Source organism: Phyllobates terribilis, unplaced genomic scaffold, assembly GCF_046119375.1.
Source record: "Phyllobates terribilis strain yellow unplaced genomic scaffold, ASM4611937v1 Scaffold_11__3_contigs__length_659146591, whole genome shotgun sequence".
In the NCBI taxonomy this organism is placed as follows: domain Eukaryota; kingdom Metazoa; phylum Chordata; class Amphibia; order Anura; family Dendrobatidae; genus Phyllobates; species Phyllobates terribilis.
The window spans coordinates 413,497,093-413,520,974 of record NW_027362771.1 but is presented as its reverse complement, the minus strand read 5'-3'; the positions used below and the strand labels follow the sequence as shown (position 1 = coordinate 413,520,974).

General features: G+C 44.2%; 2 protein-coding genes across 3 annotated transcripts in view; one reads left to right on the top strand and one right to left on the bottom strand.

Annotated features, from left to right (window-relative positions):
* The window catches only part of DTWD1 (DTW domain containing 1), a 28,087-nt gene extending 14,652 nt beyond the window's left edge, over positions 1–13,435 (bottom strand). The window contains exons 1-4 of the mRNA XM_073653083.1: positions 13,255–13,435; positions 9,173–9,381; positions 4,829–4,972; positions 4,476–4,731 (exon numbers count right to left, since the gene is read on the bottom strand). Coding sequence (XP_073509184.1) covers positions 4,476–4,731; positions 4,829–4,972; positions 9,173–9,373 — 601 coding nt within the window. The 5' untranslated portion in view covers positions 9,374–9,381; positions 13,255–13,435. The remainder of the gene's footprint in view (positions 1–4,475; positions 4,732–4,828; positions 4,973–9,172; positions 9,382–13,254) is intronic.
* Positions 13,436–13,438: 3 nt separating this feature from the next.
* FAM227B (family with sequence similarity 227 member B) overlaps positions 13,439–23,882 on the top strand; it is a 600,742-nt gene continuing 590,298 nt past the window's right edge. The window contains exon 1 of one of the 2 annotated variants that reach the window (XM_073653079.1): positions 13,439–13,673. In XM_073653079.1, the coding sequence (XP_073509180.1) occupies positions 13,590–13,673 (84 nt within the window). In that variant the 5' untranslated portion in view covers positions 13,439–13,589. The remainder of the gene's footprint in view (positions 13,674–23,882) is intronic. The other variant, XM_073653078.1, reaches the window with a different exon arrangement.

Below are 23,882 nucleotides of genomic sequence, written 5' to 3'. Positions count from 1 at the left end.
CAATGCTCCACTATAACAGGGATAGCAGATAACAGATATTTGCATATTGCTGTAGGTGGGCCCCTAGAGTTAATTTCCCCTTTGGGCCCCAGACACCCCAGTCCGACCCTGGATACCGCCCACTGATCAGCTGAAAACTGCTCTGGCAGTGGCCAGAAGAAAGTGATATCCCAGCAGAACACAACAACACTGAATTTTTTTAGTGGCCACAGCAGCCACTAACCTATGTACGGGCTGTTGCACTGGCAGAACACATCGCTTAGTTCCGGATTGGTGGGTGTGCCAAGTATCGCACCCTCACCATTCTCCTATTGATCACCTATCTAGAGGAAAGGACGTCAATAGATCCTTGAGTACTGCTTTAAGTGGGTTCTCACCTCTACAATAAGGTCATACATAAGGATGTTAAAGGGGTTGTCCATTATTATTTAAAATGGATTTAAACTGTGAAGAGTTTGAAGATTTTTTCTAATTACCTTGTGTTGTGTTTATTGCATGTGAGCGGCGCTAATCCTGCAGCGATGGAGATATTAGTTTATTCAAATCTCATCTAATATATATATAATTGTCTTATCCCGTCTGTCCTGGAAATCCTGCGTCGCTGACTGGCCGTGGACGGACCAATCAGCGACGCGGGATTTCAGAACAAGATGGCGGCCGTTAGCGGCTCATCTGCCGCACGGAGGTCAGCGGCGATGCAGCCGGGAGATCACCCTCACACGCTCACACCTGCGGACTATAATTATAAATATATATATATACATACATACACATATATATTATATATATATATATGTGTATATATATATATATATATATGTGTATATATATATATATATATATATATATATATATATATATATATATATATATATATATATATATATATATATATATATATATATATATATATATATATATATATATATATACACATACACATATATAGTGGCTGCAGTGGACACCATCATGAGTTGATCAGAGGAGCCCAAATTAAAAGCCCAACATGTTTCCCCATAGAAACAGAGTTATCAAGAGGTGTAGGGGCTAATGGCGCAGGACAGTGTCACTAGGACACTTTAGCCTGAACAGCGTCCCAAGCCCTGATGCGTGTTTTACCCTGCTTCCTCAGGGGGCGTTTGAGGAGGCAGGGCGAAACACGAATCTGGGCTTGGGACACTCCCATCAGGCTAAAGGGCTCTCATAGGTATGTGACCATTATTTATTATGTAATAATATCTTTAAATGGCTTTATTTTTCTAACTTGCTATTAAATGTCCTTTCATGGTGCCACATAGTTAAATGCATGGACACTCTACAATAAATAGGCTTGAATGTACATGTGATACTATTGGCCTCATTACTACTACATTAACCATTGACTATTTTTCATTTTTCCATGTATTTCATCAGCAGTAAACTATACGTTTAATTCAGTGTCTTTTTGCAGCTTGCCTATTTACACTGTGATCGATTATGGCACTTATTTGTACAATATCTATGAGGTTTAAACCAGAGCTGTGGAGTCGGTAAACCAAACCTCCGACTCCTCAATTTCCTCGACTCCACAGCACTGCGTCACTACTGAGCGTGTACATAAACTGCAGCACAGATTCATCTCAACTAAAAGCGGAGATTCTTATTAGGAACAGAACAGACATTTATAGGACATTTCATAACTTTCCCAAATTCTTATGCAAACATTTACAGCACATCCTGCATTGAACTACTGTACCAATTTATTACATATTTTAGGAGTCGGTCCATTTTATACAGACTCCACTAAAATAGACACTGACTCCAACTCCACAGCCGTGGTTTAAACTCTATGTCCTTCTACATTATACTTAGCCTGACATGGTTGGTGTCTTGGAGGGTAGCTTGCCCTTTAACTGTGTTTTGAATTTTTAATATTTTTTAATAAATATATGTTTTTATATCATTTGGAGTATCATTACACTTCTCTAATCCCTGTGGGTCTCCCCTGAGGATTATGTTGTGGGGTCTCAGAAAAATGCAACACAAAATAAATATGTTTTTGATATTTCCAATTTTGTTTCACCACTGAAATAAAAAACTACACAAGTTTGGATTACTGTCATCGTACTGACCTAGAAAATCATGTTGCCATGAAATTTTTATAGCACTATGAACGCTGTGAATAAAAAACCCAAAAAACAATTGTGGAATTTTTTTTTTCTTTTCGACCTTTCACAGAACTTGAAATTCTTCCCCCATTTTCCAGTACATTGTACGGCAAAATGAATGATGTCATTCATTCCACTCGTTCATCAAAAAGCAAACCCTCATAGGGCTATGTCAACGTAAAATTGTATTTATTTATTTTTTTAAAAAGTCATGACTCTTGGAAGAAGGGGAGGGAAAAATCAAAGTCGATAAACAAAGTCGCCCCGAGATTAAAAAGGACTTTTCCTTGGATTTCTTAATTTACACGTAGCATCTCCTCCAATTACTTTGGAATGGAAAGGCACAGAAAAAAAGAAAAACTGTTTCAGAATCAGTAACAATTGAAGGAGATACTCATTTATGTTTATAAAAATCCCATGAAAGTTCTTCTTTAAGAATAGGACATCAATGGGTATTCCTGGAAAAGCTCTTAAGTATGCGGACAGCCCTTAATACCACAATCCATTATCTTTTATTGGCCCCACGAGATTAAGATAAACTAGCCCAATAGCCAACTATTGATTTCCGTCTCCACATGGCACATTCTTCTATAGATCTACACATGCATTGTCGCAGACCACGTGAAATGAAACTGCTGGATAAGCAAAAAAACACAATGGTAAATAACAGATGTTAACTTAATCCAATGTTTTTACATGTGTGGGGCAGGTTGCAAAAATAAATCATTGTCCCTTGTGATGAATATTTCAGTTCCGTTCTCCTTTTCATGATTTCATATTTGTATACGTCCAATACAGATGTAACCATCATCCTCAATCTCATCACAGTATGGAAATCAAAGTCATATAGTTCATGGCAAATAAAGCAGCATAACTGCATGTAAAGAAAACAAACACATGCTTTCACATTCCTGCATCTTACGCTGTGTCTGTCACCTCTCGCTTTTGTCAGATCCAGCACGTGTTAATTTAAATTGGTTCCCTTTTGAAACATGCAATCTAGATTAAGAACGCAATGTTTCGCAAAGTTTTCATGTAATCCAAAATTTCATGACCAAAAAAAAGGTACACAACTTAAAAGGGTTTTGACATTTGCTTCACTTCAGCCTTTACACAAGCTGAAATGTAATCTGAACCAAAGGCCAACTTTCAAAATGGCCGTGTTAAGTACAAAGTACCAAATAAAATGTTCCAAAAAATAATATTTTAGACCACATCGCTCAGATATGTCATAAAAATGTCGAGTTGAATTTCAGTCACTGGAATCACACTATAAAAGATGGGCACATCCTGAACATCAATGAAAAGAAAAGTGCACTATGTGAGAACTGAAATGGACATGAATGTCATACAGGGGAGTCCCTGTTTAGGACATGCCTCTCTGCATCTGAAGAGAAAGCAGTAATATGTCAGAATGACTCCCAGTTTGGCAGATTTTGCCTATTCATGCATTAACCCCTTCACGCTGGGGCCATTTTCCATTCTTGCGCTTTTGTTTTTTGCTCCCCTTCTTCCCAGAGCCATAACTTTTTTTATTCAATATGGCCGCTTTAGCCCTGCTATGTGTAACAAAAGTTCTGATCAGCTATGAACGCCGACTGCTCGGTGGCGCTCATAGCAGATCGGCTATGACAACCACAGGGGTCTCCTGCAGACCCCGAGTTGTCATGACAACCCATCGCCAGTCCAACATCATGTGACAGGCGCGCCGATCGGAGTGGTTTGTGACGCTCTTCCAGTGCGGCCATGTTAAATGCCGCAGTATGAGATTGACAAGGGCATTTAACATGTTAACAGACGCGGCTGTTAGGGGCACATGACAGCTGATCAGATCGGCTCAGTGTCCTGTCCGGGCACGGCTCTGACAGCTGACTGACTAAGCACAGATTACGCCTCACTGATGGCAACCTCCATGCTATATTATGGATGGCTGCAGTACATGATCTAAAACCAGGAATATACACACTGACCAGGGGAAAACGGTGTAGGACATCTGGCCAGAAAACAAAATAGCTAAGTTTTAAAAAAAACTTAATTAAAAATACAATATAACATATTTCGACCAAGAAATCTAGTTGAATTACATTTTATCCACACATTTGAATGACTGTACTTGCATTTTGTGTTGTTTGTTGCCATTTCCAGGACATGATCAATGAGTGAGAATGGTATGTGATAGTGTCTCAGGTTTATTGAACAATATGTTAAAGAGTAGTTATATTTACAGTATATACTCTTTGCCCTTTGAAAGCAACCACAATGCTGATATGATGAGAAAATGAGCTTGATACCCGTTTTATAGTCAGAAAAACTGGATACTTTTCTTACCTTGTAGCCGTTCGTCTGATATGATTTTGTTTGTCTGATTCCATGTGCTATCAATGAATACAACTTTCTTCAAATAATTAATATTTACTCCAGGAACCTTCACACTTTTATCCTCATTGTCACTTTTGTCAGTATCTAGTCTTGGATGTTTAATATTTGGTTCAGAAAAATCCTTGTTCTCATTATTATATTGTGTCAGAAACATAAGCCCATCTTTGAGCGAGACTGCGTTTGGACCAGGAAACACCAGTACAACCTAAAAGGATGAACAAGAAATACACATCGGCATTTAATTCTGAATTTTACTGTGTTAACAAAGGTCTTCTTATCGTGTAATAGTGAATGTAACTTACTTCATGAACCAGTTTGTCATAATCTGGAATAGATGGGTATACATACATGGTCACATCTTCATGTGCCAGCAATTTTGCATGGGCAGCAGTACTTTTGCCATCTGTTTCATTTGGATGTTTAATAATATCAATTTTCACAGGAAGCTAAAATGTAAATAAATAAAATAAGTAAATATATGGATTCTCTAACCGCTTAATGCTATGTAACGTATACTGACGTGATGTCGGTGTGTGCGCTATGATATACAGGTCATGCTGATTGCATTGGTATAGGGGCAGCACCTGTGCAATCAGCTGCAGGAACCCGGGCTCCTGCTGTAACTCCGAAGATCAGTGTTTTCACTGATCCCAGCAGTTTAAAGGGACTCTGTCAGCAGAGAATGACTATTAGAAACAAGTACAGGCGCTCGGTGCTTCATGGTGGGGCCAATCAATTATATACACCTTCCCACCTGCTTGTTCTTTCTCTATCTCTACCCCCCACCCTCTTCTTTGATTGACAGGTCAAGAGAAGGGTGGAGATAAAGGGAGAACAAGTAGGAGGGAAGGTGTATATAAATGTTTGGTCACTCGTTTGTGCACTGAGCGGCGGTACTTTGTTTGAACAGTTATTCTGTGCTGGCAAGGTCCCTTTAACACCTCATGTGGCATTGTAAACCAATTCAAAAGACACAGCAGAGAGGTTACTGCTACATCAGTGTCCATGCAAATGGGCCACCTAAACAACGGCTCATAAAAATGTTTTAAACACATTGTCCACTTCACATTTTACTCTCATGTCAGTGGGTCTGATTGTAGTGATGCAGTCACAGTGTGCTCTGACTGACATCATTCTCGGTCATATCTGCTTATTTGAGGTGGGCACCAAAACGTGGTCAACTCAACGTGGTCAACTCAAATAGGTGGAAAATGATGTCTGGCAGATCACACAATGGTTGCATCATTACAGTCAATGGCCCTGTCAGTGCACACGCCCCAATGTCAGTTTTCCAGGTCTTCAGAAGAAAGTATCTATGGAGCCACTGATGTGAAGATAAAACGCTATGTGAACATAGCCTTATACACAACATGCTTATATCATTGTTACTGTACATGCAAGCAATCTTCAGCAAGATTCTTTTCCCACTTCAGTTTGTGCAGTCACAACACTAGAGAAGACAAGCAAAAAGGCAATGCCAAGTATAACGCAATCTGAGATTGGCACAGGATTGGAAGGTCAGGCGTTACACAGAAAAGAGATGCCTGCAAGTCCCTCTTGTCTCCCAAACTACACAGCGTAGGTTCACGGCTTTGCTTGCTACAAAATGTGATTCTTCAATGGGAACCATTTTAAACTAAAAGACAGCAAAAATGTCTGATGTTGCCTGAAATGAGAAATAGTTTATGAACCGTTATGTCGAGATTCTCGCCATTATCAAGACAGAACTGGTAGTGATCTTTGTCTGACATTCGTCGATTGATCCATTTATAATAAATAAAAAGTGTAACTGTGAACAAAGCCGACGGGCCCATCTCAATGGTGTGCCAAAGGCCCAGTTCACAGCACATTTATGGCCTCCATTCAATGGACATTTTGGGTGTATAGGTTAACCCCTTTACCCACCAGACTTATCACCTTCCTGACCGGGCCAATTTTTTCAATTCTGATAGAATAATAAATCTGAAACGTTTTAACCTAGTGATTCTGCGATTTTTTGGGACATGTTGAGCTTCATATTAGTGGTAAATTTAGGCTGATATGATTTGAGTTTAATAATGAAAATATAGAAAATTTGACAAAAAACTTGAAAAATGTTCCTATTTTTAAACTTTGAATTTTTATGCCCTTAAACCAGAGTTATACCACACAAAATAGATTATACATAACATTTGCCACATGTCTACTTCCCATCAACATCATTTCTGAAACATGTTTTGTATTTTTTGTTAGGAAGTGAGAAGGGTTAAAATTTATCAGCAATTTCTCATTTTTTCAACAATTTTCAACAATTTACAAAACAAGTTTTTTAGGCCATCAGATCCCTTTTGAAGTGACTTTGAGGGGCCTATGTGACAGAAGATATGCCCAAAAGTGACACCATTTTAAAAACGTAAACCCCTGAAAGTGCTCAAAACCACATTCAAGAAGTTTATTAATCCTTTAGGGGCTTCACCAGAATGAAAGCAACGTGGAAGGAAAAAAATTACAATTTTACTTTATCCCACCAAAATATTGATTTAGCTCCAAATTTTTTATTTTCGAAAGGTTAACAGGAGAAAATGAACCCCATCATTTTTGTACAATTTCTCCTGAGTACACCAATACAGCATTTGTGTTGGAAAACTACTGTTTGGGCACATGGCAGGGCTCGGAAGGGAAGGAGCGCAAAATTGGGTGGAATAAATAGAGGATGCCATGTCATGTTTGCAGAGCCCCTGATGTGCATAAACAACAGAAAAACCCCAAGGGACCCCATTTTGGAAACTACATGCCTCAAAGAACTTATCTAGAAATGTGGTGAGCACCTTGAACCCACAGGTATTTCACCGAATTTTATAACGTTGATCTGCAAAAATGAAAAAACAAAATATTTTTCCCACAAAAATTTTGTTTTAGTCCCAAATTTTTCATTTTTCACAAGGGCAATGAGAAAATGGACCACAAAATTTGTTGTGCAAATTCTCCTGAGTACACTCCGATACCCTATCAGTGGTGGAAAGCTACTGTTTAGACACATGGCAGGGCTCGGAAGAGGAGTGCCAATTGACTCTTGGAATGCAAAATTGGCTGGAATAGATTGTGGATGCCACGTCACATTTGAAGAGCCCCTGACATGTCAAAACAGCAGAAACCCCCACAAGTTACCCCATTTTGGAAACTACACCTCTTAAGGAATTCATCTAGGGGTGTGGAGAGCATTTTTAACCCTCAGGCAATTCACAGAATTGTATAACATTAGGCTGAGTCAATGGAAAATTACTATTTTTTTCTACTAAAATGTTGCTTTGGTCCCAAGTTTTTAATTTTCAGAAGGGATAATATGAGAAAATGAACGGTACAATTTGTTACGCAATTTCTCCTGAGTACGCCAATACCCCACATGTGGTCAAAAACTACTTTTGAGGCACAGTGCAAAGCTCAAAAGGGAAGGAATGCCATACTTTAGAGGAGATTTTTCTGGAATGCCAAACATGTGGATGCTAAATGTGGTTTAGGCACACTGTGGGGCTCAGAAAGGAGTAGGGCATTTGGATTTGGGAGTGCAGAATTCGCTGGATTTCTTTTTAGGGGGGGGGGGGGGGGGGAGCCCTAGTGCTACCAGTAATGTGGGAGCCCCCTATATTTCCATTAACATATGGCGGACCTGAGTGAGGGCTTGCTTTTTTTGCAGATTGAGTTGAAGCTTTTATTGGGAACATTTTGGATTACATTTATCCGGCGCTCTATGCTGAGCACTTATATTGGGGTTTCCATCTAAATCTCTGAATGACGTGATTCAGATGAAATCCCCCATTCACTATAATGAGGTAGCAGTTACTCTGGACTCTGTTCAGCGGTGTCCTTTTCAGAAGTGCACAAAACTGTGGTGGACCGCACTTTTATACACGCCTAAAAAGACGGACACCGCTGGATCATAAGCCAGACTGCATCCACGGGGCCTCCATCTGCCTCATTATAGGGAATCTTCCGCCGGGGGTTCCGTCTGAATAACGTATTTCAGAGATTTACACAGAAACCCCGATATAAGTGCTCAGCGTAGTAAGCAGGTTAAAAGTGAGCAGAGCCTTACTACAATTGGGAGGCAGAATGAACACGTCAACAGCAGGTGAAGATTAGTTTTATAAACTTTTTACGCTGTTCGGTATTCGTGCGGTATAAGTGATTAGACGACTTTATTCTTCGGGTCAGTGCGATTACAGCAATACCAGATTTATATATTTTTTATGTTTGGCTGCGGTCACACACTAAAAGAAACTTTTTATTGCGGCAGCGCATGCAGGGATTGCCTGCATGACTCTCGGCTGTCAAACAGCCGCGGCGATGCAAATATATTTTGCAAGCACACCGAAGATACTCGGTTAGGACTCGAGAGTGCTCGGATAACCCCTTATTCGAGCACTTTCGCGCAACACTAGTTGCTTTTCCAGTGTACATGCTATACTGACATCAAAGTGATGTGAGCCCAGCCTGACAGAGACCAACATATCCCTAGAGTAACAATGGAAAAATAGACAATGAATGAGAAGCAATATGACTGCAGTAAGTCCAGAGCCACATGTGGGTTCTGATGTCGTTTTTTTCACCCACCACACAAATGAATCCAAAAGAGGGTGAGGTATTAGTGTGAAGTGTATACTTCTTACCTTCACAGTTGGGATACAATCTGTTGGCACACTCTCTACTGGCACATAGCAGGTATAGCAGTAAAACATCCTGGAACTGTTACATTTCGGGCATTTTGCCCTCCCTTTCTTTTGTGCAGTTTCAAGTACCACTTGAGATGAGACTTTCAATCTCTCCAACAGGTCGTTGTTTCCGGACGTACCTTGTTTGTTACTCGACATTATAGGATCTGAAATCAGGACAAATGCGTTTATTGCTGTGCCTACAGACAAACATTTTTCCTAGTGCATTGATTTTTAGAACAGTATTCACTTGCATGGTACAGTAATTGTGGTGTCGCCCAAGCTCTGGAAGTCTGCGAAAAGTACACCTGTCAATGCAACATCAGGAAAAGAAAACCGAGTCCTATTACTCTCCACAGTGGTGCTCTGTGGATAGGCATTACTTCAAATATATTGCCCCCTAAAAGCAATGCTTCAAAGGAAAAATTCCTCTGTAAAACAGTGTCTAAGGCGATCGATATGAAATCATTGGATTAAAAAATACACAGGTACAGTAAAACCCGACAGAATAGGATCATGAGGGTGAGTGCCCACGATGCGTCTGGGCCGCGCTGCGGAAAAGCTGCCTGCGGCTTCCGCTCATTTTATGCAAATGAGCGGCGGCCATTTTTTTTTTTTTCGCATGCAGACTTTCCTCATAGAGTTTAGGTCTATGAGGAATGCCAGCATGCGGAACTCCAAGAGAAATTGACATGCTGCGGTCTGGAAAGACGCGATGCATATCAGTTTCCGCGGGTGATCCGCAGACGCATAGTGGACATGGGATTTCTACAAATCCCTTCCACTATGCTGTAACATCTGGCTGCTGCGGGTTTGACGCTGCATAAGTCCGCAGCGTCAAACCTGCAGCGGTTCCTGATCGTGAGCACACAGCCTCAGTGTGTGCATGACTACTACTGATCTGCTGTACTGGGCAGCAGTCACTGACTAGTGTGACTAAGCTGTTGTGTTCGGCTCCATGCACTATTCATCTGGCCCCTGCCAGAGTTGGTAATAGATAATTGGTGGGAGTGTCAGATCCGGATCCCTACCCATATGATATTGATTGCCTTTCCAAGGATAGGTCATCTATAGCTGCAATCAATCAATATAAGAGGCGGTGCTGATTCCCAGTCCAGTGGCCACGTCGCTAAACTGTGGCCACTGGATGTGAGCCCTGAAAACTGCCTCTTACCTGACGGTATCCGAGGCTCTTCTTTTGATTATCTGGCCTTGTGACATCACATGTGTGACGCTGCAAGGATGATGTCGTACTAAGTTGGCTAATCAAAGGAGAAGCAGAGGATGTTGTCAGGTAGGAGGAGGTTCTCAAGGGTCCAGTCCCGCGGCCAAAGATTCGTGACCTAGCCACTGGACTGAGTCCTGAGAATCGATTTGCACCAACTCTAATCAATAAGTATGTAGTGGAAAACTCTTTTTATCAGTCACCACCAGATTTTTGGCACCTAAACTGAGAGCAGCATGATGTAGGGGCTGAGACTCTGATTCCAGAAATGCAGAACGGGTGGTAGGCTGTAGTTTTGATAAAAATACTGATAAAAACAGGGATTTTATCAATGCAGGACTAGTACTCCTGGTGACTTGTAGAATTTCATATTTATGAGCTCTACTCTGTATGAACCCACCCCCACCAATGACTGGCAGGTTTCAGCACATTATGCTGTGAGTGCATGCGATGATCGGATCGCACTCGCCCATTCAAGTCTATGGGTGCTAGTGAGAAAATTGGACTGCACTCGGACGTTATTCGAGGGCAGTCCGATGCACTCGCCAGGGCTGTGGAGTCGGTAAGCCAAACCTCTGACTCCAACTCCTCAATTTCCATGACACCGACTCCCTCATACATGGCTCATGTTTAAGTGATAAATTTACTGTAGCACAGATTCATCTCAGCTAAAAGTCTAGACCCTTAAATCAGGAATAAGACATTTATAGGACATTTCATAACTTTCCCAAATTGTTATGAAAAAAAATATTCCCCACAAACAGCATTGAACTACTGTACCCAATTTATTATATATTTTAGGAGTTGGAGTCAGTCCATTTTACACCGACTACACCAAAATGGACACAGTCTCAGACTCCACGACTCCAACTCCAAAGCCCTGGCACTCGCACAGAGTCAATGGAGAAGATGGAGAAACTTTGTTCTCCATCTTCCCCGCACCTGTGTTGAGAATTGGATCACACTAAGGTGACACTCAGATCAAACTACGGCAGAGTTTGATCTGATTGTCATTAGCATAATCGGCCCAATTCCCTCGCAGGAGAGACTATTCGCTTGTGACCCCGGCCTTACACTGAGTTGTGACTTGCAGATCGCCCAGCAAACACTGGAACGATCTGGAAGGTGACAACCTGCAGAAGACGAATGAAGCGGTGCCGATAGCATATGAAGACAGCGGCTGGTAAGTATGACACTGAGGGCAGGGAACTTAAATTTGTTGCACCACTCCAGCAGTAAGTTATAAAAAAAAGGCTGGAGTGTTGCTGTATGATGCTGAAGTTTTCCTAGGCAAAGCGGCTTCAAGAAGCCGGCAGTCTCTTTCATGAAGCAGTTTCGCCGTTATTTATACTTTAGCTACTGAGTGGAAGCCGCCCGATGAGTGAACATGCTACTTCTTTTAACCGCTTCATGGTTACGATACTCTGCTGTCGTTAAAAGAAGAAACAAAATACTGAACACGTGTACAGCAATGTCCTTTTTACAATGTTGTGAAGCATGTTTATGTTCTACGGCGCTTTTCAGACAGATTACAGGAGGAATCCACCTGAAAAAAGACGTTTTATGCACATATCCTACGCATGTTAGAGAAACATTCCCAATCATTTTTTATTGCCTAAAACTGTGTAAATGTGAGTGTACTATAGTGTGTTAATATACTTACCAATCACTGTCTTCCCTGATTTCCAGTGCCGCTGTGTTCTACTTCTAGGTCTTGTGACTTCAATTCTGACTCACACTGGGGTCTGTGTGTGAGCTGAAAGTGGCTTTTACAATGCAAGTCTATGAGGTGTCAGAACGAGGCACTATAGACTTACTGTAAGGCTACGTTCACATGTTCAGTATTTCACATCAGTATTTGTAAGCCAAAAATGGGTGAAATATACAGAAGTGGTGACGTGTTTCTATTATACTTTTCCTCTGATTGTTCCTCTCCTGATTTTGGCTTACAAATACTGAACATGTGAATGTGGTGTAAGAGAGACTTCTGGTTCACACATAAAGCTCGGTGTCACCCAGAAAAATGGAATATAAGTCAAGTGACCCAGAAGAGGACCGAAGCTGGAAACCGATGATTGGTGCGTATATTACCGAACCTACTCTACAGTACATACACATTAACATAGGTTTAAGCAATAAAAAAAAATGGAAGCACCTCTTTATTCAGTGCTGGATCCTACCTGTTCTTTTAAGTTTGCAGGGTTCTAGCCCAGAAGGGCATGTTTGATACATACTAGGCTTATGGTCCCACCAGAGAGAGGTCGTCTTGTCATGGCTGGTGGGCTCATATGAATTGGCTAATTTGTGCGCTAAATACCTTCATTTTACAAGTATATTCTATATTGCAGTTTAGATAGTCCCTGTCTGCAGACATCTTAGTGCACAGAGCACTGCTGTAGTCATTGGTTTGTATATTGTGCAGCCATAGCAGCTTGCACCTGTTCACACCTGCTTTATTCTGTTAGGAGGTGCTGGTCAGTTTTTTTGTCGGCCTCACAATCTCAGGCGCACCACCAGTGATGGTGACAGCAGCCGGGGTGAGATTCAGGCAGGTTTGGGGTCTTGGTGACCGCAGTGTCACACTGTGACGCTGTTCGCTGCCATTACTGAGGTGTAGCAGCACCGTGTAGGTAAAAGGTATCAGAACTACAAGAGTATCTTGTTTTTCCCGCCGTGTAGCTGTAACTCATCCACATTTGTGTCTCCTGAGAGGAATTTCACACATTTTATTAATAATCTGCACATTTGTGGCAGCTGAGGTAACTGACACTGACAAGAGCCCGCCATTACACTGCACAGCATCCCTGCACGTTACCTGAGCTCCCAGTTACAGGCTCCTGGGCACGGCAGACATGTCACCCGGCTTCACAGAGCCTCGGCCCAGGCTGCGCAGTCACTGCCGGCAGCTGCAGCAGGTCGCACACAAGAAGAGGCCGCATGGGCTGCTGGGAGGAGTCTGCCGCGCTGCTGAGGTGACGGTGCCTGTGACGTCGGTGTACGGCCCGGGGACCACACGCTGCAGCTTCCCGCCCAGGGGGACTTTATTCTATTGACATTTAGTTAGCAAGTTACAAACACTGTCACTGGGAACACAAATCTACGGCCCTGTGTCTTCTGTGCCGGGGACACAATTAAAAGTGACACCAGTCAATGCAGGAAACTGTTCCTATGGCAACGATAAACACAGCGGTCTGTGCCGGCTCTGAGGAGAGCGCTGGGGAGAGCTCCGTGTATGTGAGTGCAAAGGGGCCCAGTCTGCCGTCAAAGTACTGCCATATTCCTGCTGCCGCCATAGTACAGCCATATTCCTGCAGCCGCCATAGTACTGCCATATTCCTGCAGCCGCCATAGTACTGCCATATTCCTGCTGCCGCCATAGTACTGCCATATTCCTGCTGCCGCCATAGTACTGCCATATTCCTGCAGCCGCCATAGTACTGCCATATTCCTGCAGCCGCCATAGTACTGCCATATTCCTGCTGCCGCCATAGTACTGCCATATTCCTGCAGCCGCCATAGTACTGCCATATTCCTGCAGCCGCCATAGTACTGCCATATTCCTGCTGCCGCCATAGTACTGCCATATTCCTGCTGCCGCCATAGTACTGCCATATTCCTGCTGCCGCCATAGTACTGCCATATTCCTGTAGCCGCCATAGTACAGCCATATTCCTGCTGCCGCCATAGTACTGCCATATTCCTGCTGCCGCCATAGTACTGCCATATTCCTGTAGCCGCGATAGTACTGCCATATTCCTGTAGCCGCCATAGTACAGCCATATTCCTGCTGCCTCCATAGTACAGCCATATTCCTGTAGCCACCATAGTACTGCCATATTCCTGCTGCCGCCATAGTACTGCCATATTCCTGTAGCCGCCATAGTACAGCCATATTCCTGCTGCTGCCGCCATAGTACTGCCATATTCCTGTAGCCGCCATAGTACTGCCATATTCCTGCTGCCGCCATAGTACTGCCATATTCCTGTAGCCGCCATAGTACAGCCATATTCCTGCAGCCGCCATAGTACTGCCATATTCCTGCTGCCGCCATATTCCTGCTGCCTCCATAGTACAGCCATATTCCTGCTGCCTCCATAGTACTGCCATATTCCTGCTGCCGCCATAGTACAGCCATATTCCTGCAGCCGCCAAAGTACTGCCATATTCCTGCTGCCGCCATAGTACTGCCATATTCCTGCTGCCGCCATAGTACAGCCATATTCCTGCTGCCTCCATAGTACTGCCATATTTCTGCTGCCTCCATAGTACAGCCATATTCCTGCTGCCTCCATAGTACAGCCATATTCCTGCTGCCTCCATAGTACAGCCATATTCCTGCAGCCTCCATAGTACAGCCATATTCCTGCTGCCGCCATATTCCTGCTGCCTCCATAGTACAGCCATATTCCTGCTGCCTCCATAGTACAGCCATATTCCTGCTGCCGCCATAGTACTGCCATATTCCTGCAGCCGCCATAGTACAGCCATATTCCTGCAGCCGCCATAGTACAGCCATAGTACTGCCGTATTCCTGCAGCCGCCATAGTACAGCCATATTCCTGCTGCCTCCATAGTACTGCCATATTCCTGCTGCCGCCATAGTACAGCCATATTCCTGCTGCCTCCATAGTACTGCCATATTCCTGCTGACTCCATAGTACTGCCGTGTTCCTGCTGCCGCCATATTCCTGCCATATTCCTGCTGCCGCCTTAGTACTGCCATATTCCTGCTGCCTCCATAGTACTGCCATATTCCTGCTGCCTCCATAGTACTGCCATGTTCCTGCTGCCGCCATAGTACTGCCGTGTTCCTGCTGCCTCCATAGTACTGCCGTGTTCCTGTTGCCACCATAGTGCCCATATTCCTGCTGCCGCCATATTACTGCCATATTCCTGCTGCCTCCATAGTACTGCCATATTCCTGCTGCCTCCATAGTACTGCCATATTCCTGCTGCCTCCATAGTACTGCCATATTCCTGCTGCCTCCATAGTACTGCCATATTCCTGCTGCCGCCATAGTACTGCCATGTTCCTGCTGCCGCCATAGTACTGCCATGTTCCTGCTGCCGCCATAGTACTGCCATATTCCTGCTGCCTCCATAGTACTGCCATATTCCTGTTGCCACCATAGTGCCCATATTCTTGCTGCCGCCATATTACTGCCATATTCCTGCTGCCGCCATAGTACAGCCATATTCCTGCTGCCGCCATAGTACTGGCATATTCCTGCTGCCGCCATAGTACAGCCATGTTCCTGCTGCCGCCATAGTACAGCCATGTTCCTGCTGCCGCCATAGTACTGCCATATTCCTGTAGCCGCCATAGTACTGCCATATTCCTGCTGCCGCCATAGTACTGCCATATTCCTGTAGCCGCCATAGTACAGCCATATTCCTGCAGCCGCCATAGTACTGCCATATTCCTGCTGCCGCCATATTCCTGCTGCCTCCATAGTACAGCCATATTCCTGCTGCCTCCATAGTACTGCCATATTCCTGCTGCCGCCATAGTACAGCCATATTCCTGCAGCCGCCAAAGTACTGCCATATTCCTGCTGCCGCCATAGTACTGCCATATTCCTGCTGCCTCCATAGTACAGCCATATTCCTGCTGCCTCCATAGTACTGCCATATTCCTGCTGCCTCCATAGTACAGCCATATTCCTGCTGCTGCCATAGTACTGCCATATTCCTGCTGCTGCTATAGTACTGCCATATTCCTGCTGCTGCCATAGTACTGCCGTATTCTTGCTGCCGCCATAGTGGCCATATTCCTGCTGCCTCCATAGTACAGCCATATTCCTGCTTCCGCCATAGTACAGCCTTATTCCTGCTTCCGCCATAGTACAGCCTTATTCCTGCTGCCGCCATAGTACAGTCATGGCCAAAAGTATTGAGAATGAGACAAATAGTAATTTTTCCAAAGTTTACTGCTTCATTTTTGTAATGGCAATTTGCATATACTCCTGAATGTCAAAGAGTGATCAGCTTAACAGCAATTACTATACTTGAAAAGTCAATATTTGCCCAGAAAATGAACTTTAACCCCCAAAACACATTTCAACATCATTGCAGTCCTGCCTTAAAAGGAGCAGCTAACATCGTTTTAGTGATTGATCCATTAACACAGGTGTGGGTGTTGATGAGGACAGGGCTGGCGATCAATCAGTCATGATTAAGTAAGAATGACATCACTGGACACTTTAAAAGGAGGCTGGTTCTTGGTATCATTGTTTCTCTTCAGTTAACCATGGTTATCTCTAAAGAAACATGTGCAGCCATCATTGCACTGCACAAAAATGGCCTAACAGGGAAGAGTATCGCAGCTACAAAGATTGCACCTCAGTCAACAATCTGTTGCATCATCAAGAACTTCAAGGAGAGAGCTTCCATTGTTGTCAAAAAGGCTCCAGGGCGCCCAAGAAAGATCAGCAAGCGCCAGGACCGTATCTTAAAACTGTTTCAGCTGCGGGATTGGACTACCAGCAGTGCCGAGCTTGCTCAGGAATGGCAGCAGGCTGGTGTGAGTGCTTCTGCACACACTGTGAGGCGGAGACTCTTTGACCAAGGGCTGGTTTCAAGGAGGGCAGCAAAGAAGCCACTTCTCTCCAGAAAAAACATCAGGGACCGACTGATAGTCTGCAAAAGGTACAGGGAGTGGACTGCTGAGGACTGGGGCAAAGTCATTTTCTCTGATGAATCCCCTTTTCGATTGTTTGGGACATCTGGAAAACAGCTTATTTAGAGATGAAGAGGTGAGCGCTACCACCAGTCTTGTCTCATGCCAACTGTAAAGCATCCTGAAACCATTCATGTGTGGGGTTGATTCTCAGCCAAGGGAATCGGCTCACTCACAGTCTTGCCTAAAAACACAGCCATGAATAAAGAATGGTACCAGAATGTCCTCCAAGAGCAACTTCTCCCAACCGTCCAAGAGCAGTTTGGCGCCCAACAATGCCTTTTCCAGCATGATGGAGCACCTTGCCATAAAGCAAAGGTGATAACTAAATGGCTCATGGAACAAAACATAGAGATTTTGGGTCCATGGCCTGGAAAGTCCCCAGATCTTAATCCCATTGAGAACTTGTGGTCAATCATCAAGAGACGGGTGGACAAACAAAAACCAACAAATTCTGGCAAAATGCAAGCATTGATTATGCAAGAATGGACTGCTATCAGTCAGGATTTGGTCCAAAAGTTGATTGAGAGCATGCCAGGGAGAATTACAGACGTCTTGAAGAAGAAGGGGCAACACCTCAAATATTGACTTGTTGCATTAACTCATTCTAACTGTCAATATAAACTATTGGTACTCATAATATGATTGCAAATATATTTCTGTATGTGATATAAACATCAGACAAACACTAATAAAAACCAGAGGCCAGCAGATCATGTGAAAATATAATTTTGGTGTCATTCTCAAAACTTTTGGCCATGACTGTACAGCCATATTCCTGCTGCCTCCATAGTACAGCCATATTCCTGCTGCCTCCATAGTACAGCCATATACCTGCTGCCGCCACAGTACTGCCGTATTCCTGCTGCCGCCATAGTACTGCCGTATTCCTGCTGCCTCCATAGTACTGCCGTATTCCTGCTGCCTCCATAGTACTGCCGTATTCCTGCTGCCTCCATAGTACTGCCATATTCCTGCTGCCGCCATAGTACTGCCGTATTCCTGCTGCCTCCATAGTACTGCCGTATTCCTGCTGCCTCCATAGTACTGCCGTATTCCTGCTGCCTCCATAGTACTGCCATATTCCTGCTGCCGCCATAGTACTGCCGTATTCCTGCTGCCGCCATAGTACTGCCGTATTCCTGCTGCCTCCATAGTACTGCCGTATTCCTGCTGCCGCCATAGCACTGCCGTATTCCTGCTGCCGCCATAGTGGCCATATTACTGCCGCCGGTGTCATCTCTAGCATATAATGTTCCTTCTATCACACCTGTCCATGCTGTGTATATGGATGCAGCTATTATCTCATCTTCTCTTGATTGCCAACTAATCTGTAAAACGTTCTATTGTCTGACAAATCTTTAGATTTGAGAGTCCTCAGTGTTTGATACCTTTTAATGGCTGAAAAGATGGTAAGAAATTGCAAGCTTTCCATATTACTCAGTTTCTTCATCAAGAGACCTTCGTAGTCTGGAAAGCTTGCAATTTCTTACCATCTTTTCAGTTAGCCATTAAATGGTATCAACCACTGCAGACTCTCAAATCTTAATATTTTTCTAGCTACTGGCTAACACGGTACAAAGATATATCTTTTTCCTTTATTGTCCGACAACTAATAAGCGCTGTAGTGGTGCTACCAATCTACGTTCCCTGCCCCTAGTCTTATACTCACCAGCCGCTGTCTTCAGCTTTTTCCGGTGCCCCCTAGTCCTGCGCCGCCATGTTGTGACCGCAGCTCCTGACTGACCGGAAGTTAGAGGTAACAGTCACAAGCTCTCAGTGTAAGTTACCTGACTATTTAAAGAAGTTGTTCACTACTTTATCCCCCCCCCCCAATGTATCCCCCCGGGGCCCCTAAGACTTCTTGTAAATACCTTCCATTGCCGATAGCGCAGCTCACAGGCATTATCGGTGGCCGCTCACAGGCATCACGTGACCCCGCGCTGACATCTCGACAAGTGAGGCGTGACTCAGCGCTGGGGTCCCCCCGCGTCACACCCTGCATCGACCGGGCGCTTTCCCAATGGGGAGAGGCAGAGTGCGCGGTGGATGCCGGGTGTGATGCGGGGGGGGGGGTAGCCCTGCCCACAGCCTGGCATCCACTGTGGAAGCATCCACTGTGGAACCAGGAAGATCGTGACCCCCGGCTGCTGCCACCACTTTTCGCACCGGCTGCAGGCCGGGGGTCACGTGATGCCGGTGAGCGGCCAATGATAGCGCCACTCACAGGCATTATCTGCAACAGAAGGTAATTACAAAAAGTCTTAGGGGCCCCGGGGGGGATACATGGGGGGAGGGAATATAAAGTAGTGGACAACCCCTTTAAGCCAAAACCAGGAGTGGGTGATAAATACTGAAGTGGTGATATATTTCTATTAGGGTATGTGCACACGATGCAGAAATGCTCAGGAATTTTTCCTGAGCGTTTCTGCATCTCCCTGGCAGGAAAAAACGCATGCGGATTGTACATGCGTTTTTTCCTGCCAGGGACATGCGGATGTGAAGCGTTCTTCACTTTCATTTCCGCATGCGGGTTGACAAGCTCTTCCCAAGCGATTTTAGCATCACTTGGAAAGTGCTTGTCAACTTCACACTATATAAATCCATGCAACCGGCATGGATTTATATAGTGTGTGAATGTCAAAAAGTAAAAATAATAATATATACTTACCCTCCGATGGCCCCCGGTGTCCTGCTTCCCTCCGTCCTGGCTGCCGGCAGTGTAAGACTGAAGGACCTGCCGATGTCAGCGTCACGTGACCCGTCACATGACTCTGACGTCAGCGTAGGTCCTGCATTCAACCGCGAAGTGCCCGGGAAGCCAGGAGGACGCAGCACGGGACGCCAGAAGGTAAGTATATATATATATATAATATATATATATATATTTTAATGGTACCTGGGTCTGGATGAGAGTCCTCTCATCCAGACCCGGGTACCATCCGCACATTAGAACGCATGGAATGCGCATCTACATATACAGTGATGCGGATTCCATGCGTTCTAATGCAAGTCAATGGCGGCGAAAAAGCAGCGTTTCCGCAAAATTAATGGACATGCTGCGGATTTTTGATCGCAGCGTTTACGCTGCGGAAAAATCAGCATCATGGGCACAGCACATGCGGATTTCCATTGGGGAACATTGCTGCCCTTCTACCATGCGTTTTTAATGCGTTTCCGCAGCTGCAGAAACGCCACGTAAACGCATTAAAAACGCATCGTGTGCACACAGCCTTATACTTTTCCTCCGATTGTTCCTCTCCTGATTTTGGCTTACAAATACTGATGTAAAAAGCTCACCAAACATTCAACATGTGAACGTGTCCTTAGTCTATGAGAGTCTCGTTCTGTCTCTCATAGACTTACATAGAGTTGTGACATCTGGCTTGCGTAGCAAACAATGGAGCAATCCAGCAGGTATCAAACTGCAGAAGACCAGCCGGGGCGACGCCGGGAACAGAAGAAGATAGCAGCTGGTGAGTATAATATTAGGGGAAGGGAACTTACATTAGTGGCACCGCTCCAGCGCTGCAATAAACACTCCAGCACATGGAGTGGTGCTATAAGGTAGTCATGTTGGTTAGATCACTAAAGGACACATGCTATGCTTACAAGTGTAGGCCTGTCCTGCTCTCAGGTGCAGCCACTGTCTGTCAGCTGCAGGTCCCAGTCACCAAAGCAGTGACTTGGCCTTTGTGATCTTGCGAGTGCATTAACCTCTTAATGAATAGTGATATTTAGGAACATCATAACGGAGGTGATCACTTGTGGAGAGCGCTCAGGTGCTGAGCTCTTGCCACACCCAGTAGATGTGGCCTATGTTACATAGCCGGCAACTGTGTCTAACTTCAGTGTATGGTGCTGAGCTCTGATAGGTATTTAAATGGAGTGCTTTCTGATTTTTGCATGCACTAGATCCGATTCGCCCCCCATGACATGGCGGGCTCTGACCATGACAATCGGAGCCTACAGAAGGCCCGTGACACTGCCAACTTGGAATTCCTGTGAAGGATACCAGGATTTTCACTATATAGTGCAATGCTGTAGTATTGCAGTGTATAGTATAAGCGATCGAACGATCGAATGTTTAAGTCCTCTAAAGAGATCAAAAAATAAAGTAAAAAAAAAGAAAAAAATTCAAATCACCCAACTTTTCCCCAGTGTAAAAACCGCCCCAAAAAGTATACCTATTAGATATTACTGGGCCCATAAAAATCTGGTCTGTTAAAATGTAAAATTAGTGAGAAAAAAAGTAAAAGATGAGAGAATTGTGGTTTATCAGTCACCAGTCCTCTCTAAAAAAAAAAAAATCAACAAAACCATCAGGTTCTCATGCAAAAAAAAACCCACAAGCCTTCACATAGCTCACTCTTAATGGCCACATAAACCAAACATTTTTTCTTTACAAATTTCTGATTTTTTTTGTCACCACTTAAACAAGAAATATAGGCAAGTGTGGTATCACACATATCGTGCTGACTTGGAGAATCATGTTTTAAGGTCATTTTACCACCGAATAAATGCTGTAAAGACAACTCCACCCCCCAAAAATTGGATTTTTTTTCATAATTTCTTCTAAATAGTTTTTTTTTTGTCCGTTTTCCAGTACATTGCATAGTATAATGAATGGTGTCATTCAAACCTACAACTCTTCCTGAAACAACAAACCCTCATATGTCTATGTCAACAGATAAATAAAAAATATGGCTCTTGGAAGAAGGGGAGGGAAAAACGAAAGAACAAAAATGAAAAATCGCCTGATCTCTGAGAGATAAATGTGGATGTTAAGTGTTCCTGTATCTGCAATGCACACTAGTTGCTGGAGCACATAATCCATATTGCTGCTTCTTCTATACTTATGCAGACTAAGCAGAGAGCTTTTGTTTGTACAGTTCAGCCCACAGGTTGGCAAAGGGCAGGAACCTGAGAGATACATGAAGAGGCTCCTGACTCCTATGACTTTGCATGACTTAAGGGCATGCTATGGGATTAAAAGCCTTAGTTACTTACCGGTAACAGGATTTTTCGAAGCCCATGACAGCACCACGAGAGAGAGGATCCGCCCATCAAGGACAGGAAACCTACAGGTTAAAAAGGGCGGCCCTCTCTTCCCGCCTCAGTTTAGTTAACAGAGCATGAGAGTACCGCCAAGGTTAGTTATAACAAAACATAATCACATTAAGTACATTACTTTTCATCAACTTCCCGCAAGGGTGCATAAAAAGAAATCAACTCTACGGGAGTGCACAACACCAGTGAAGGGAGGGAATATAAAGGTGCTGTCATGGGCTCCGAAAAATCCCGTTACCGGTAAGTAACTAAGGCTTTATTCGGTCTCCCATGACAGCACCACGAGAGAATTACAGAGACGAAGGAAATTAGGGAGGGACCACAGCTTGAAGCACCCTTCTCCCGAAAGTGAGATCTGCAGAGCCACCCAGATCCAATCTATAGTGCCTATAGAAAGTAGAGGGAGAAGACCAAGTGGCAGCCTTACAAATTTCCTCAATGGAAAGCCCCGTCTTCTCCGCCCAGGAAGTTGATACCGCTCTGGTAGAATGTGCCCTCAACCCCTCTGGTATCTCTTTGTCCCCCGAGGAGTATGCGAGGGAAATGGCCTCCTTGATCCATCTAGCGATTGTAGCCTTTGAGGCCTTACAACCCTTTCTAGCCCCCCGATAGCATATAAATAGGGATTTATCCTTTCTAAACCCACGTGATACTTCTAAGTACTTTAGTACGCACCTCCTAACGTCCAAAGTGTGAAGCCTCTCCTTCTTTTGATTTTTGGGGGGGAAGCAAAAAGTCGGGAGAACTATCTCCTGGGTTCTATGGAATCGACTGGCCACTTTAGGAAGAAAGGCTGGATCAGGTTTTAATATAATTCTATCTTCCAGAATTTGCGTAAATGGAGGGCATATTGAAAGGGCCTGTAGGTCACTGACGCTCCTGGCTGAAGTTAGGGCTACCAACAGGACCTTCTTTAGGAAAATAATTTTGGGGGATACCAAATCTAGTGGCTCAAAAGGAGGACTGGTCAAGGCATCTAAGACAAAATTCAAATCCCAGGGAGACATCTTTACTTTGGTAATGGGTCTGCACCTAAAGGAAGCTTTTATAAAACGGGCTATCCAATAGTTATCTGCAATATTGGAAGAAAATAAAGCTCCCAACGCCGATACCTGTACTTTCAAGGTACTGGTAGTGAGACCTAATTCTAAGCCCCGCTGCAGAAATTCCAGAATTTTCCCAATAGGGGGCCCCTCCTCCATCTTAACTTCTGCAAAGGACAGAAACTTTCTCCAGGTCCTGGCATAAATACGGGTGGTAACAGGTTTTCTGCTAGCCAGGAGAGTATTCACTACATTTGCAGGGAATCCTTTGTTGGTCAATAACACCATCTCAAATTCCACGCCGTCAAATGTAGACTCGAAGCTGGAGGATGGGAAAGTGGCCCTTGAGTGAGGAGGTCCGGAATCTCCGGGAGAACCCAGGGATCCGATATGGACATCTTCCGGAGACAAGGGAACCACGGTCTTTTGGGCCAAAAGGGGCATATGAGTATCACTCTGGCCCGGTCTGCCCTGATCTTTCTTATCACTGCTGGGAGCAGGATTATGGGAGGGAAGGCATATGCCAGAGGGAAACTCCAGGGAACCATGAAGGCGTCTACTGCCAGGGGTCCCTCTCTGGGGTCTAAGGAACAAAAATTTACCACTTTCCGATTGGCCCTTGTTGCGAATAAGTCCACAGTCGGAAGGCC